Raw genomic sequence first — 14,703 nt, 5'->3', positions numbered from 1 at the left:
ACACTTTCATCTCCTTGATTCTGGTGTACTATTTTTCTGGTTTATTTGAGTTCTCAGAAGGCCTTTGCTGGTTCCTCCCTATTTTGAATGTTAAGAGTACTCCAGGCCCACTTTTCCTCCTTCTTCTGGATCTACTTGTTTGCTACTCAAAATGTGGATATCAGCATCACTGAGGAGCCTGTTGAAAATGCAGGCTCTCAAGCCCCATATTAGACCTGCTGATTTGGAATCTGCAATTGAACAAACTGAGGCAACTGAGGCACATAAAATTGAGAAGCACTAAACCAGTCACCTGACTTCAAACTCTATTTATAGACTTTCCAAATGTTTACTTCCAGTCCCCTCTCTCAATATGTCATACACAGGACTTCCCATTGGTTCCTAGGTATCAGAGGAACCTCAAACATAAGTACAAAACAGAAATCTTTTAATTTTTCTCCCTCAGGCCCAAAACTTAAGGGTGATTCTTGTCATTACCTTGCTTTCCAATTCCTGGACCAAAGTCCTATTGGCTGTGTCTATAAAAACGTAGACAGACACTACTAGACATCATTTCCGTTACAACCCTAGACTAAGCCACCAGCACTCTTGATGCAAGGACTTCTGAATCTCCTAAATTTCCTGATTGCCAGCTATTAGGCCTACAATAAATTTTGTACACAGTATACAGAGTGATTTCTAAACGTAAATCAGACCATGGCCAAAATCCTTCAACAGCTGAGAAATTGTCCACTGTGGCTCCCAAGAAGCCTCTATTTTCTAGCCCTTTCACATTATGTTCTAATGTGGTACTTTAATCAAATTGACAAACTTGTTCTACTCCTCCCAAATTTGCCTGCCTCGCTTCCTTATTTCTGTTATCAGCTCTGATTACATGCTTAGAGTTTCTTTAATCACTATAATACTTGTCCCCCCTTTTCACTTTCCATTTACTGTTTTACTTTCAACACTTAGTTACACGGTATTATATACATCTGATTCTTCCACTAGGATGTATGGTCCATGAGCAGGGGCTTTTTCTTCTGCAAAAGCATAAGACTTCCAACATATTTTGTGCCTGGTGCACAAAAACACTCAAGTATTGAGTATTCAAATATAACTGGTGACAAAGTATAATCCTCCCTGTGTGTATCAACATTTATATTTGCTTCAGAGCTTTACAAATCTGATCTTTTCCTTTGAAGAGGGATTATTTTGAGAGAGGATCTTGATATGTAGTTCAGACTGGCCTTGGACTATGTATCCCAGGCTGATCTTCCTGCCCCAGCCCCCAAGGGCTGGGATTAGAGTCATGCACCACCACACCCAGCAAAATTGCACAAATTTGGATGTTGAGAATACATTGAGTTTTCAATAGGCTGTAATTTTCAAAACTGTGCAGTGGTTCCAAAACTTCTCTGTATGTTAGAATGAGGATCATTAAAAAATTCTAATGCTTAACCCCCATTTCAAACGAATTAGATAACAATTACTAGGGTTGGGACTCAGGTATCAAGTGTTTTTTGAAGCTCTCAAGGTAATTCCAATAGTTAAGTTTGGGAACTATTGGTACACAGTTTGAGTTGGTAACCATAAGATGAAATAGAATATGAGATCTAGAATGTTAAACAAAAGAAATCCCAGTAATGTTGCGCAAACCTAGGACTTGTATTTCTCATGTGGTATGTAGAAAACAAAAAGAAATTCATAAAAATAACTGTTTCAAATAATAGGTCTTAAAGAGAACATACCTTTCTGCATTTTCTAGGTTTGTTTTCCTAAGTCTAACCTAAACTTGGGTACTTCTATTAGGAAGTTTACTTTTCTCCCCCTCAATATGCTGAGGCAAATTTATATACAAAAAAGTAGTGACTTTTTTTTGGTATCAGGGATCAAACTCAGGTCTTTGCACTTGTGGGGCAGGTGGCCGAACCACTGAGCTAAATCCCCAACCCAGTAGTGACTTCTATATAAGTCATATCTGAAGGCTTTTGGGGCTTTCCTCAAATTGGTATTTTTAAGTGTCAGCTAAATGGTATCAGCTCCATTCTGTTAATAAGGCCAAAAACAAAATGCTGTATTCTCAAGAAAAGGTTTTTTTTAAACTGAACAAAATTACAGTAAAATAATTTATTACTCAATGCTAGTATTTAAGAAGCAATATAACCAACTGACTCTATGAATCAATTAAAATATCCTTAGGACATAACCTAGCTATCCATATATCCATCTCTAAGCTCATCTTTAAACTTTCTCACAATGGAGACAACATTAATGAAAGAGTAAAAGTCATTTAATTATTAAAATCCTTCAATGTTATGTAGACTATAGACTTCAAAAGAACTCTGGAGATATATAAGCCAATTCATTTTATAGGAGAATGACCTGACACTCAGAAAAGGTGAAATGTTACACCCGAAAGTCACACAGGAGAGCTAGAAGAGAAAAAACAATTTTTTCCCCAAATAAGGAGACAGGACTTTTCAAATGTTAATAAAAAAAAAATTGAGATCATTAGATTAGGAAGAAATGAGGAATAAAAGTCTGTTATACATAGATTTAAAGGACTAATCTGCTGACCACCCCCGCAACCAGAAATTGCTCCAAACATATGGACAAATATCCATCAAGATGCTTACTCTTAAAATATTAGAATCTTGGAAAATTTGATTTACAAATACATTACTAATTCATTGTTATAATGAAATTAGTTCATTAAACATGAAAAACATCAAACAGCACCAATACCAGAAAGTTAAGAAGGTAAATACACTATTATTCAAAATAATGTATAATCACCGATTGGGACAGAAATGAAATATACCCCCTAGCAGAACTATTTAAAGCAACTGTCTGACCTAAAGGCAGTATTTTACAGATTAGTATGTCTTTTTTCCACTGAGAGGCCTGCAGCTAAGCATCCCAGCAGTGAGTGACATGGAAAACAGGAAGATACATGAAAAATGATCAACTCTGAACCATGATACCATATAACCTAAATTTTGCCAATATAAGTCAATGGCAGCATTTTTGGTTTCCTAACTACTCTTATCTGTCCCAATTTAAACACAAAACAACTCCCTTAATAAACACTAGATTAAATGTATCTATTTTGAAGAAGCAGCAAGGCATTTACAAATGGGCTACTAACAGTGTATCAAAATGCTACTAAGGAAAATACAGCAGCAAATACTCTAGTAAGAGCAAGTTATTCCACATGGAATCCCAAATAATTCTATCTCTAGTTTCTCAAATTTCTGGAAGACTAGAGATTAACAAGTGTATGTACAAAAGGGGCTAGGGAAAAAGAAGCTCTTAATAGAATAGTGGTCATATTTTAAATTACCCAAGATAACTTGATATTTATAGAGAAATCTAAGAACATCTAAATTTTTTTAAGCACATAGAACCAAAATTCTAGCAAAATGTTTGTGTTTACCCAAAAAGTAGTACTGGAGTTTTAAGTAGAAATGAAATAGGCATGGTTTGTGAAATTTTTATAATGTTCACACCACCTCTCCTTGTTCCCTGCTCCTTTCTTCAGGTGATCTGAAGACTACCTGGTTTAAAATATTTGGTAATTCAGTGCAGAAAATTAAGGTCACAGACAAAGAACAACTTTTAATATACCATTAATACTAATGATTAAAAATTATTGCATAGTCTTATGCATTTGTCCTAAAACATTTTCTGAAAGTAAATGAATTATATAAAAGACAACCCTTTAAAATACAGATGCCCTTTACTACCTCGATCTTCTCTCTTTTTTTGTCTTTTCAGTACTTTTGTCCATTGTTTTCTCATTATCTCCCCTGCATTTTGGGCAATACCATTTCCCCTTTGGTTTATATGTAAGTGAAACACATGAAAAGTGAAACCATTCGATAGGACACTGTTCATTGTCACAGCCTATCATTTCCCCATAAGACACTTGGTTACATAAACAGTATGTAGGTTCATTGGGATCTATTGCAAACTCAACAGGTGAAGCTTCTCTTTCTTGCTTAGCCTTAGAACGTTTCTTTTTCTTGGCTGACTTGGATTTCTTTTCTTTAGGTGGCTGATCATCACAGTCTTCAATCCCATTTGTCATGTGACATAAATCCCGGCTTTCACTGGTTCGCTGTCGGCGAGGTCTTCTCGAAGATCTTTCTGGTTGGCTAGAATCCATCTTTGCCTTATCTGAGGCTCGTTCACTTTCAGCAGGATCTTGGAGACACTGTGAATGCAACTCCATTTGTCTTGCTCGATTTTCTACCAATTCGAGCATCTGTGTGACAATCTGAATTTTTTCATCTCCCAATTCTTGACTATTTATCAGTGCTCTCTGGAGATGCTGCTGTAGGCGTTTTTTCTGGTTTAAATCATCTTCTTTCTTATATTTTTCATAGACATCATCAATTTCCTTTAATGTTTCTAAAAAAGGAAAAGAAAAATGAGACCATTTTGTGCATGAGCACATACAAGATTTTCAAGTTAGATTAGCCCAAAGCTTGAAATCACACTCCTTCAGTGTGTACACATTAAAAACATTTTCCCCAAACACCATATTATCCAATATAAAAGTATTTTAGAAGTAAACTACTGAGAAAAACATAAAAAATTAATACTACTAACCCATATTAAAAAGGATTTGTGGCTAATAATCAAAAGTATTTTACATAAGTAAGAATATTGCATTCCACTTTAGAATCTACCTAGTGTCTCATCACCTATACATTTGAACTTCAAAACAACCCCATATATAAAATTTGCATGCTGGACTCCAGCCATAACATTTGAAAAGGTTCCTGGACAAAGCTATACACTACTGCCAACTGTGTTTCTAGAACTTACTGCTCAGTCAATGACTTACTAGATGGCTTTAGAGAGTTATGATACAGTCACTTTCACATCATATCCTTCAACATCTTTTTTTTTTTGAGATTCATTCTTAAAGTAGACATCAGCAACTTCTAGCCTCCCATTTCTTAGTTTTAATGGTTCTTTTATTCTAGTATTGTATGATAAATTCTGAAAATCAAACTATTTCCAGAGTAGGTCCATTGTTTCTGGCATCAACCGACCAGGCCACAACAAAATTACAGTAAAGTCAGCACTAGATCATTCTGTCTTTGTAGATAATTCAGCAGTTGGTTCCAAAGCTTTCAGAATTGCTTAGCTGTACAGCAAGTGGGACACTTATTTCCATCAAATAAAAATGACTGAGTTACTAGAAGGCATACAAAAATTTGAAAATACAGTTTCAGATGTCACCAAAAATTTATTCAAGACTATTTTTTATTAAAATCTGTTCTATTTCTTATGAGATTTGATGCTATCTGAAAGAATTCTCTTCTATTAGAGGTAGAAAAATAAACATCAACTCAAATTTATTACACCACATGGCATACCATTGTTTTATATTGCAATATTACTACTGCATACCATACCACTGTTTTGTATTCTAATATTATTATTCTAAAAAACAGAAATGTTAAGTGAAATATATACACTGGCACTATCGGCAAGTAAGGTAACATAAAGCAAATATTCAACACAGATTAGCTCCACCTTAAAATTGCAGTTATTTACCCTTTATGATAGACAACTGCCTAGCCCAGGATACATGACAAAGTGCCACCACACTGGAGGGTATTCATATTTGCAATAATACTTTTGAACAATATTCATATCTATCCTATTTTCTCAGCTAGGTATGTAAGTAGATTTCCTGAGAACCTAATTTTCCTACAAGAAATGTAAAGAAATCATATATTTTCCTGTGAAACATAGAAATATTTTGAGGATTAAAAATAAGTCATTCAAATATTTTTTAATAACTGAGTTAATTATGTATCATACTTGCACAGATACTGTACATGAGATAAAAATTCACATTTTTAAGACATCTTAATTATATAGTGAGAGAAGAAAGGAAATTAACATTTACTCAGCCTCCTCTACGCGGTAAAGTTTTTCTCAATCATAGCAAACTCACAAAGAAGTGATTGGCTCTACATGTTAAGAAAATAAAATTTAAGAAGTAAAACCCTCAGATTTTAACACTGCTAGATCTGTACATCTGACCTCACAATTTAAGCCTTTCTCTAGTGTGTATAGAAAGCACCGTAAGGACTAGATTTTAGTTCAAAGATTTTTTTTTTTGGTACCGGAGATCGAACTCAGGTCCTTGCACTTGGGCAGCGGAACCACTGAGCCAAATTCTCGGTTGGAGTTCAAAGATTATTTACCCAAGAAGTTATGAATGAGAACTCTGGAGCAAAAATAAGTTAACTAAGAACCACATTCCATAATAACTACATTAACTTTAAATTTTTTTTCTCTATTTTATGAGTTCTTTATAATTTCTTATAATGTCCCAAATAGGTGGGAGAGAAATTTATTTCATTGCGTATATAATTTATATCACTAAAAGCTGTTATAAGCATTAGATCCCAAACCAGAAGATACTTAAGAACTATGGAAAAAAATAAAATCTGAATTAAGAACAAAATTATATAAAGCTAATAAACACAACTGTAAAAGTTGAACTTAGTAACCACGTGCATAAAGTGAAAACTAGATCAGTGTTTTTGTATAAATCTTGAAACTAATCACAATCTTAAGAGCTCTTAGATATCTCCCACTCTTGTAAAACCTACTATTTATGTTACCAAAGCAACTGAGAACAATTTTAGATGATCAGAAATTGTATTTCCCTGTCAACAAATTATAGAGTTCCCCCCAACTCAAAGCAGAGTAACTTTTGTGAAGGTACACATGTGCCTTTTAAGAAATGTAAAAATGTGTAAGCTTTACAAACATCAGTGTTATCCGATAAACTAAATATATTCAATTTCTAATTCTTAAGCACATATGTCTCATTTTAGGTTATCATTCATATACGCGGTCCGTATCTGTAGAAAGTAACATTGGACAGCTCGAATTTTAAAAATCAAAAGGAAGGATGAAAGGAAGGGAGGGAAGGAAAAAAGTTTATATTCGTATTCTGAAAACAAGGATGTGTTCTTGAAATAGTTGGCTTTAGAACAAAATATTCTACAACCAATGCAATGTTAAATATTGCAAATTTTAATTTATCCAGCTTTTGCTTCATATATTCTGGACCTGGGGCAGCGACTGGCATACAGCAAGGAATTGGTATTCTATTTCCCCGAAGATGAGCCCTATCATTCAGATGGGTTCGGAAAACAAGTTTACAGACTGAAAATGAGACACCCAAGTGCTCCAACATGCTATGGGCCAGAAAATGTCACCCCAGAGATAGATTCCTTAAGTCACAAAATTAGCGTGTCTAGAAAAAGACAACAGGTCCAAGAAGTTCTCTTTAATGCCCTTATGGTTATCTCCACGTTACATCTAAGGTCTGTCTTAGGGTTGTTAAACGCAAAACGTCACATTTGAACTTCTCCCCTCCTAATAGCAAGTGAAAGGTGGATGATAAGCGTCACTCTCTGAAACAAAGATTCCCCATCCTGCCTTTTCTGCCCACAAAGGGCGATTCTGGCCTCATTACTTAAACTTGGTGGTGGAGGAACCCAGGGGTAAAGGGACGCCAGGCGGTTGCCCAGCCAACCAACCCACTTCCTCCTGGGGCCCGGAAGTGACACAAGGCCAGTAGTCTTACGCTGAGTTCGGGTCAGCGACTGACCCCCGCCCCCGTCCTGGTTCACTGAGTAGGAAAGAGTCGATACATCACAACAAATACAGTACACGGCAAACTCCAACACTGATTCTGCTAGGGCCCAACCAACGCCACGATCTGGCAAGCTCCCTTCCCAGTCAGCTGATGTGGTCCAACGAAACACTTCCAGCGAGCGACCAGCCATTTTCGAGGCCAGCGGTAGCGCGCGGCTGCGCCCCTCCCACGTCTACGTCACGGCCTCAGGCCCCGCCCCGAGACCCGGGGCCCTCCCCGCCACACACACCCCCTCTCCACCTCCCGCCGAGGGGACCCCTCCCCTTTAACCACTGGGCTGAGGGAGCCTAGGAAAGGATCAGGCGCCCGGGAGCCCGGAACTTTCCTCGGGGCGGGAGAGGGGAACTGACTGTTCCACTCTGGAGCCCAGCCGCGGGGAGCAGCGCCGTGAGAGACCTCTCTGGAGCCCGCTTTCGCCGCCCTCCCGCCCCCTCCCCCTCACGTTCCAAGGCATCTGCCCCCAGGGGACAGCCCACTGCCAGGCCCCTCAGACCCGTGGCACCCGCACACTCGCTCGCAGGGGCAGGCGGAGTGCGGCACGGGGACGGCGAGCGCCGGAACAAATGCTCGCTTAAAATGGCTGATTCCCTCCCACAGCAGCTGCAGCCGCTGGGTCTGCGGCGCGGCCGATGGGCGCCCCCACCCCCACTCGAGACCCCAGAAGTCCGGCCGACCGTACCGGGCCAGGGAGGGCCGCAGCTCGGTCTCGGGTACTCCTCGCCGTCCCCACGGCGCTCGCCCCGGCGCGCTGGGGGACTGTCACGGACACGGAAAGCGGGGCTTCCCGGGCAGGCTCCGAGGCCGGCGGATCCGCGAGGGGGACGCGCGCGGGCAGCCCGCCGCCCTACCTTGGTACTTGTTGTCCAGCTCTCGCAGCACGGACACGTTCCTCTGCATGTCGTGGGGTAGCGACTCCACACACTCGAGGTAGTCCTGCACGTAGCAGGTGAGGAGCCGGCTCCGCTCGCCGGTCAGGAGCGCGGCCGACGAGTACAGTTGCTGCTGCTGCTGCTGCCCTAACATCCTGCCGCCGCCGCCGCCGCCGCCGCCTCCGCATCCAGCAGCCACGCATGCAACAGCCCCGGCCGCCGCCGCGGGGACACCGGCCGCCACTCGGAAAGGCGCCGCCGAGTCCCCGATCTCCACTCCCCCCAAAGCAGCCCTCACTCCCCGCCCCCGCGGTAACAAGCCAGGGGCGGGGCGAGATCAGGGCTCCCTCCGAGCCCCCTCCCTCCTCAGGACTAGAGCAGCGGGGATCCCCTGGCCGAACTGGCCTTGGGGACTCGGACGTTGACACTTCCTGCCCCCGCGGGGTCCCCAGATGCTACCAATGCCTTCTGGTTGCTCGGATCCCCATGACAAGCCCCTGCGACTCCTCCCAGTCGCCCTCCGCGTCTGTCGGAGAGTCTCTCACTGGACCGCCCCCGCCCCTTCGCCTGCGGCTGCGCCTGCGCAGAACTCACTCCTAATAAGGCCTGGGCCCCGCCCCTACCGCGGGACAGAAGGGTTCGCATTCTCCCGCCTTCCCTCCGCCACCCGGACTATTGGTCGGCCAGCACTCGGCTGGGGGGAGAGTGCGGAGGTGGTCCAAACGGCGGGCTGCGCCCCGCCCCTCCTTAAAGGGGAAGCACGGGCCGAGCCGCCTCTTCGCCTAGAGTCTGAATGGGACCTGAGAGGGAAAGTGGCAGGTTTCCTGCTTTTGCCCTTCCCACAGGGAGGGGGGACCTTGGTCCAGCTCACTTCCCACAGGGAGGGGGGACCTTGGTCCAGCTCACTCCGCTCGGGGTTACCGACTTTTTCTCAGGCGGATCAAGTGCGGCCCCTTGCGTGCCTTAAAAAGGAGCAGCTGGCTGCCACTTTTGGCCACCAGCAAGGAGGCCCGAGGGAACTACGCGGCCCAGCGTGCTGCGGGCGCGGCTCCCGGCATGCGCCGCGGCGTATTCCCGCCGAGCGGCTGCCGCAGACCCCCGGCTTCCCCAGCACTAGGGCTGACTGGGGAGGTAGGCGGCGAACTTCCCCGGGCCTTACTTCTCTTTTAGTCTGCCCGGCCTTTATGTATCCCTCCCGGCCTTTCCTGGTGTCAGGGTGGGCTTGCAGAATTTGTCTATCTTGTCCTCCTTGGGAATCTGTTCAGGGAGAAGGGATGCACGGCTGCGTCCAACAGACACCCCAAATTCGTTGTGAGGGATCGGCATATTTAAGCATCAGGCTTGAGGGCTTACAGGAGTGTCGGGTACACTACGACCTTTACTTGTCTCTTTTACCCAATTTTGTCCTAGCACTAACAATTGGAGATAGTTAAAGAGGTAAGGGAGATGCGAGTGAAAACCTAACCCATAGTCAGGCCCACAGCTGTCCTTATGTGTGTGAGCGACGATCAGGGTTTAGCAGAATGTAGCATTTCCGTGTAGCAGAAATGAAATGCCAAGCAGAGGAGCTGAGTTTAATTACGAGCTAGACTTTCGGTAAATATTATGTCTGTTTTAGAAAGAAATGGGTGTAAGTAGAACGAATGCACAGATAATTTTAATAGAATGCCCATGTAAACAAGCTCTATTGTGAGTAGCATTTTTTGATTTTAAAAGAAAGCGGGTGATGAATTTGGATTTTAAGTCCGGTTTGCAGCGGTGCAGCACCTGTAGCGCGACCTACTCATCACTTTTGAAACAGCTGTAGTAAGTAGCCCTTTACTGGCCAACAGGAAACTAGATCTTGTTCTAGAGGAAAGTTCACAATTTCAAACTAAAGGTATTCCAGGTAATTTGATGTCTTGAAAACAACAGCAGTATTGCAAAGGACTCAAAGGTCGTCTTGTGTTAGTATCTTGTGACACTGAGGTTTTGACCACTTGAATATTGAGTCAACCCAGGCAGCATGGTGTATTGTATTTGTGAGAGCCGTTTGTTGATTTTATTGTTGTCATTCTTCAAATCTGTCAAATTCAGCAGTCAAGTCTTATCAAAAAGCAGTCACTGTTAAGAAATGAGTTAAAGGCAATTTTAAACACTAATTTGGGAACATCAGTACTTATCTTTTTCAGGGTTGCTTTCAGAATGGAAAATATATTAAAAGAACAAATAAGATACTTTTTTGCTTTATTCACAGGATTAAATATTATCAGTTAATTTCTATGTTGTAGACCAGAGTTATTATATTTTGCGTTTAGAAGCATCACGAAACCCAGTTTGAAGAGGCCCCAAATTATCAATTAAATGACTACTGAGAAGAAAAGAACATTGATTATTTTTTTAAAAAAATACCTACAGTATCATTGTTCGATTCCTATGATTTCTTTCTTTCTTTTTTTTTTTTTTTCGATACTGGGGATCGAACTCAGGACCCTGCGCTTGCAAGGCAGGCTCGGTGCCACTGAGCTAAATCCCCAACCCTCCCATAATTTTCTTACTGTCATTTATTATTTAGACTAATCTTTTTACGTTTGGTTTAACAGGATCCAGACAAGTGCCACACATTTCATTTGCTTAGTGAGGTGTTTTCTAAACCAGTAAGAGGCAATTATTCCTCATTTAATTTAATGAAATAGAAATATTTTTCTAAGGAAAATATTTGGGTTGTTGAAAAGCACTATTATAAATATGGAGAAATTAAAAATGAATTCACTAAAAGGTCACCAACAGCCTACTGTAGAAATTTAATTGTTAATGTAAATAAATCCTTAATATTCTAGGAACTTGTATTAATTTAGAATGTAATTTGTTCTAGAAGGTCCAGTGAAGGATTTTAAATTATCTTGAAAAAATATCTTTTGTCTTAAAACACAGTAACATGCATGCCATAGATTTGCCACCTATGGTCTATATCTCTACTGAGCTCACTTTTAAAGCATTTTAATTGCTTTATTGTATAAGTATAGCTAATACATACTAGTTAATTAAAAATAAAGATAAAAAAGATATATAAAAATCACCACAGGTTGTAGATAACTTCTCAGTGTCTAAGCATTCCTACCCAAGATGTAATTCCATTTTTTTTTTTTTTGGTACTGGGCATCGAACTTGGGACCTGGGGCTTGTGAGGCAGGTGGCAGAACCACTGAGCTAAATCCCCAACCCTGTAATTCCATTTTAACAGTGTTTTGCTTTAAGAAAATACTTTGGCCAGGACTAAAGGACACATAGGAAAATCTCAGATACTCTAGATTGAATATTAGAAATCTAAGCAATGGCAAACTATATGTGTACTTTATGTGATAAATGGCAAAGATTTAAAATTGGTGTACACAGTTTATCCTACTACTTTGGGTTATAGTACTGTTCAGCATTTAGAATAATGACTAACTGCAAAAATGATCCTAAAACATTTTAATGAAGGGACTGTGAATGACTAGGACTGTTGTCAGGAGGAAATTTGATATAATTAAATATAATATTCCCATAACTAGGGAAAAAAAGCAAACATATTATCCCCTTGGTTATTACAGAGAGAAAAAATAACACATATAGTATACTTTGCATAATGCTGACCAGAAAAACATTCAATTTTCCCTAGATGGTTACCATAGTTACATGAGCCGTTTATAACATCAAGAGAGGGAACTAGGTCACAGTATTGAAGGAGTTTGAATTATGCAATTATGTTCCCTAAAGCAGGGGAAAGGTTTATAACTTAGGGAAAAGAGATTCATGTAATATGTTCAAAATTAAAATTCTGGTCTAATTTTACCTGTGAAACTTAAAAATTTGTCCAAAATTAAATAATTGATATAGTAAATATAAGTTAGTCAACCTACACAAATAATGTAATAGATTTATAAATGTGATTTTAAAAAAGGATTCCAGTGCATTCTGTCCTTATAGATATCCTTTGATCCTAGAGGGCTGTCTTACCTTAAATGTTTTTACAGATAATCAGTAAAAACAGTTACCTGAAATCTGTGTATAGAGTGTAAACTGAAACTTTGACCTCTTACCTTCTTTGAAAAGGCTTTGAGATAAAGCTTAATACATGCCTGTTCAATGCTCCTCTTAATTTGCTGTAGAGTGACTTTTCTATTATTTTCATCAAATCAGAATAAAAAGTATTCTATAGGGAGGGAATGTGTTGAAAGCCATGGTCGCATAATCTTCACCCTTTCTTTAAGCTATGGTACATGTTTGTTTGTTTGTTTATTTGTTTCTCACTAAGAATCTCACAAAAAGATGTTTTTATTCAGGAAACATGTCTATTGTACGAGAGCTCTGCACAGTGCTCAATAAATAGAAGTTGAATAAAGGAAAAAAATGTATCTCAAAGTTATACAATTTCTGATGGTTGTTCTTAATATCATGATCACGGTAGAAGACTCATGACTATTTTAATGCTAAAGTAATCATAAACCAAAATTCCCCAAAGGAGAGGGAGAAAAGGCAACAGGCAGCCTCACTAAGTAGGGCATTTAACCCTCAAAACAATAGAATACTTTGTGTGTGTTTGGGGGGAGGGTACTGGGGATTGAACCCAGGGAAGCTCTACTGCTAAGCTACATCCCCAGCCCTTTTTATTTTTTATTTTTGAGACAGAGTCTCACTATCACTAAGTTGCCCAGGTAGGACTCTTAACTTGCCATCCTTTGCCTCAGCCTATCTCAGTGTGGGATTACAAGTGTGGTCTGTGGTGCTTGGCCAAAGGTTGCTATTACAGATCACCTTCAGATCAGCATTTTTACAACGATAATATTATGACCCCTAAAAGTAACTTGCTCAGCATCACAGAGCAATATGTGACAAATATACACCAAAAAAATTCAGGAGTAATACAAAAATTAATGTTATATTCTGGCTGATAATCATTATTGAAAAGAAGAAAAGTGCTCATAGAAAGAAAATTAAGAACTTGGGCTATTATAAAATAATTTTTTCTGTGAAATCTTGCAGCAAATTTAACAAAATCACCTCTAAGGGAAAATTAGAATTTTCTTAAAAGCAAGAATGTTGAAAATAATCCCAAAATCAAAAACACTAGAAGTCATGTATTCTTTAAACTGTTATTTTCAAGGGCTAATGCCTTATGCTTTCAACACTAGCTGAAAAATAGGCTTTTAAAAATGAAACTAATGCTACTGGCCAGGTGCTCTTTGCTAAATCTTGATTCTTTTAAGTGATTCTCCTAGAGGGGTTGGAAGTGTAGCTTAGTGGTAGAGTACATACTTAGTATGCATAAGGTCCTTAGTTCACTCTCCAGCAATGAAAAAATGAAAAAATAAAAAAAATTATTCTCATTGATTATTTAATGAGGCTTTATTGGAGCTATTGCTACATTAATTGCTCTTGGCATGGTTAATTTAATCCAACATTTTGGTGACTATTGGGTAATAGATTTAAGAATATTGCTTATCTAAGTTATTTCCATAAATTAACATTCTCTAACTCTTTATACATAAAACCAGTACAGTATATCTCATTTACACATGTGTGTGTTTCTGGAAAATTATGTTTAAATCTTATTTTGCTACATCGAGTAATTTTAATCTGCAAGTTCTATAAAATAAGGAGATTTTACAAGAATGCAGTTGCTAATCATGAGTCATGAGTCCAATTTTAAATGGAATCTTTTTGCATAAAATCTCAATTTTTCCATGAAAATGTGGTATCATCTTTTATTCTCATAGTTTACAGAAGTCACGAGAAAGACATCTGAGCAAGAGAGAGCAATTACTACTGTTACTAGAATTTTGATCCATACTGTAGTTGTTATCTGTGATTTCTGTCATGAAGTATACAAACATGGTTTTGACCTGCATCCAACCATTTAGAGATGAATGCTTAAACTGCAACCCAAAATCCACTTATTTATTGCAAAATGCCAATGTTACAATTAAACCTGAATACTGAGGTTTTAGTTTAGAAAAAAACCAACTCATACATTAACATCTTTTGTAGTAAAAACAACACGCATGGCATAGGTTCAACACCACTGGTCTAGTACATTACTTGCAAAATGACAAGTCACGTTTTAGCCACAAAACTAAGTATGACAGCTGTGCTCTGAAAAAGACTATCTGGTATTGTAGGTACTACTCATCA

The 14,703-nt window shown here is 39.6% G+C and overlaps 1 protein-coding gene across 2 annotated transcripts; it reads right to left on the bottom strand.

Moving 5' to 3' along the window:
- Positions 1–2,254: 2,254 nt before the first annotated feature.
- Positions 2,255–9,088, bottom strand: Ing2 (inhibitor of growth family member 2). Of its 2 annotated transcripts, none has more exons than XM_004852984.3 (2): positions 8,530–9,088; positions 2,255–4,395 (listed from the first exon to the last, which is right to left on the bottom strand). In XM_004852984.3, exons 1-2 carry the CDS (start codon positions 8,702–8,704, stop codon positions 3,725–3,727), a joined length of 846 nt encoding a protein of 281 aa, XP_004853041.1. In that variant the 5' UTR covers positions 8,705–9,088; the 3' UTR covers positions 2,255–3,724. The 2 variants fall into 2 exon arrangements, with proteins under 2 accessions (XP_004853041.1, XP_004853040.2); XM_004852983.3 differs by lacking the exon at positions 8,530–9,088 and adding an exon at positions 7,610–7,869.
- Between the last annotated feature and the right edge of the window lie 5,615 nt (positions 9,089–14,703).

This window comes from Heterocephalus glaber, unplaced genomic scaffold, assembly GCF_053883595.1.
Source record: "Heterocephalus glaber isolate CG9 unplaced genomic scaffold, H.glaber_assembly_v1.0 deba00001461, whole genome shotgun sequence".
Taxonomy (NCBI): domain Eukaryota; kingdom Metazoa; phylum Chordata; class Mammalia; order Rodentia; family Bathyergidae; genus Heterocephalus; species Heterocephalus glaber.
This window is presented reverse-complemented; position numbering and strand designations above follow the sequence as displayed.

Coding starts and splice junctions, on each gene's coding strand:
- Ing2 (XM_004852983.3), bottom strand. CDS start 7,811: ATGGCTGGTCGCTCGCTGGAAGTGTTTCGTTGGACCACATCAGCTGAC. Junction 4,396..7,609: donor GTCGCTGACCCGAACTCAGC/GTAAGACTACTG, acceptor TTCCTTTTTTAG/AAACATTAAAGGAAATTGAT.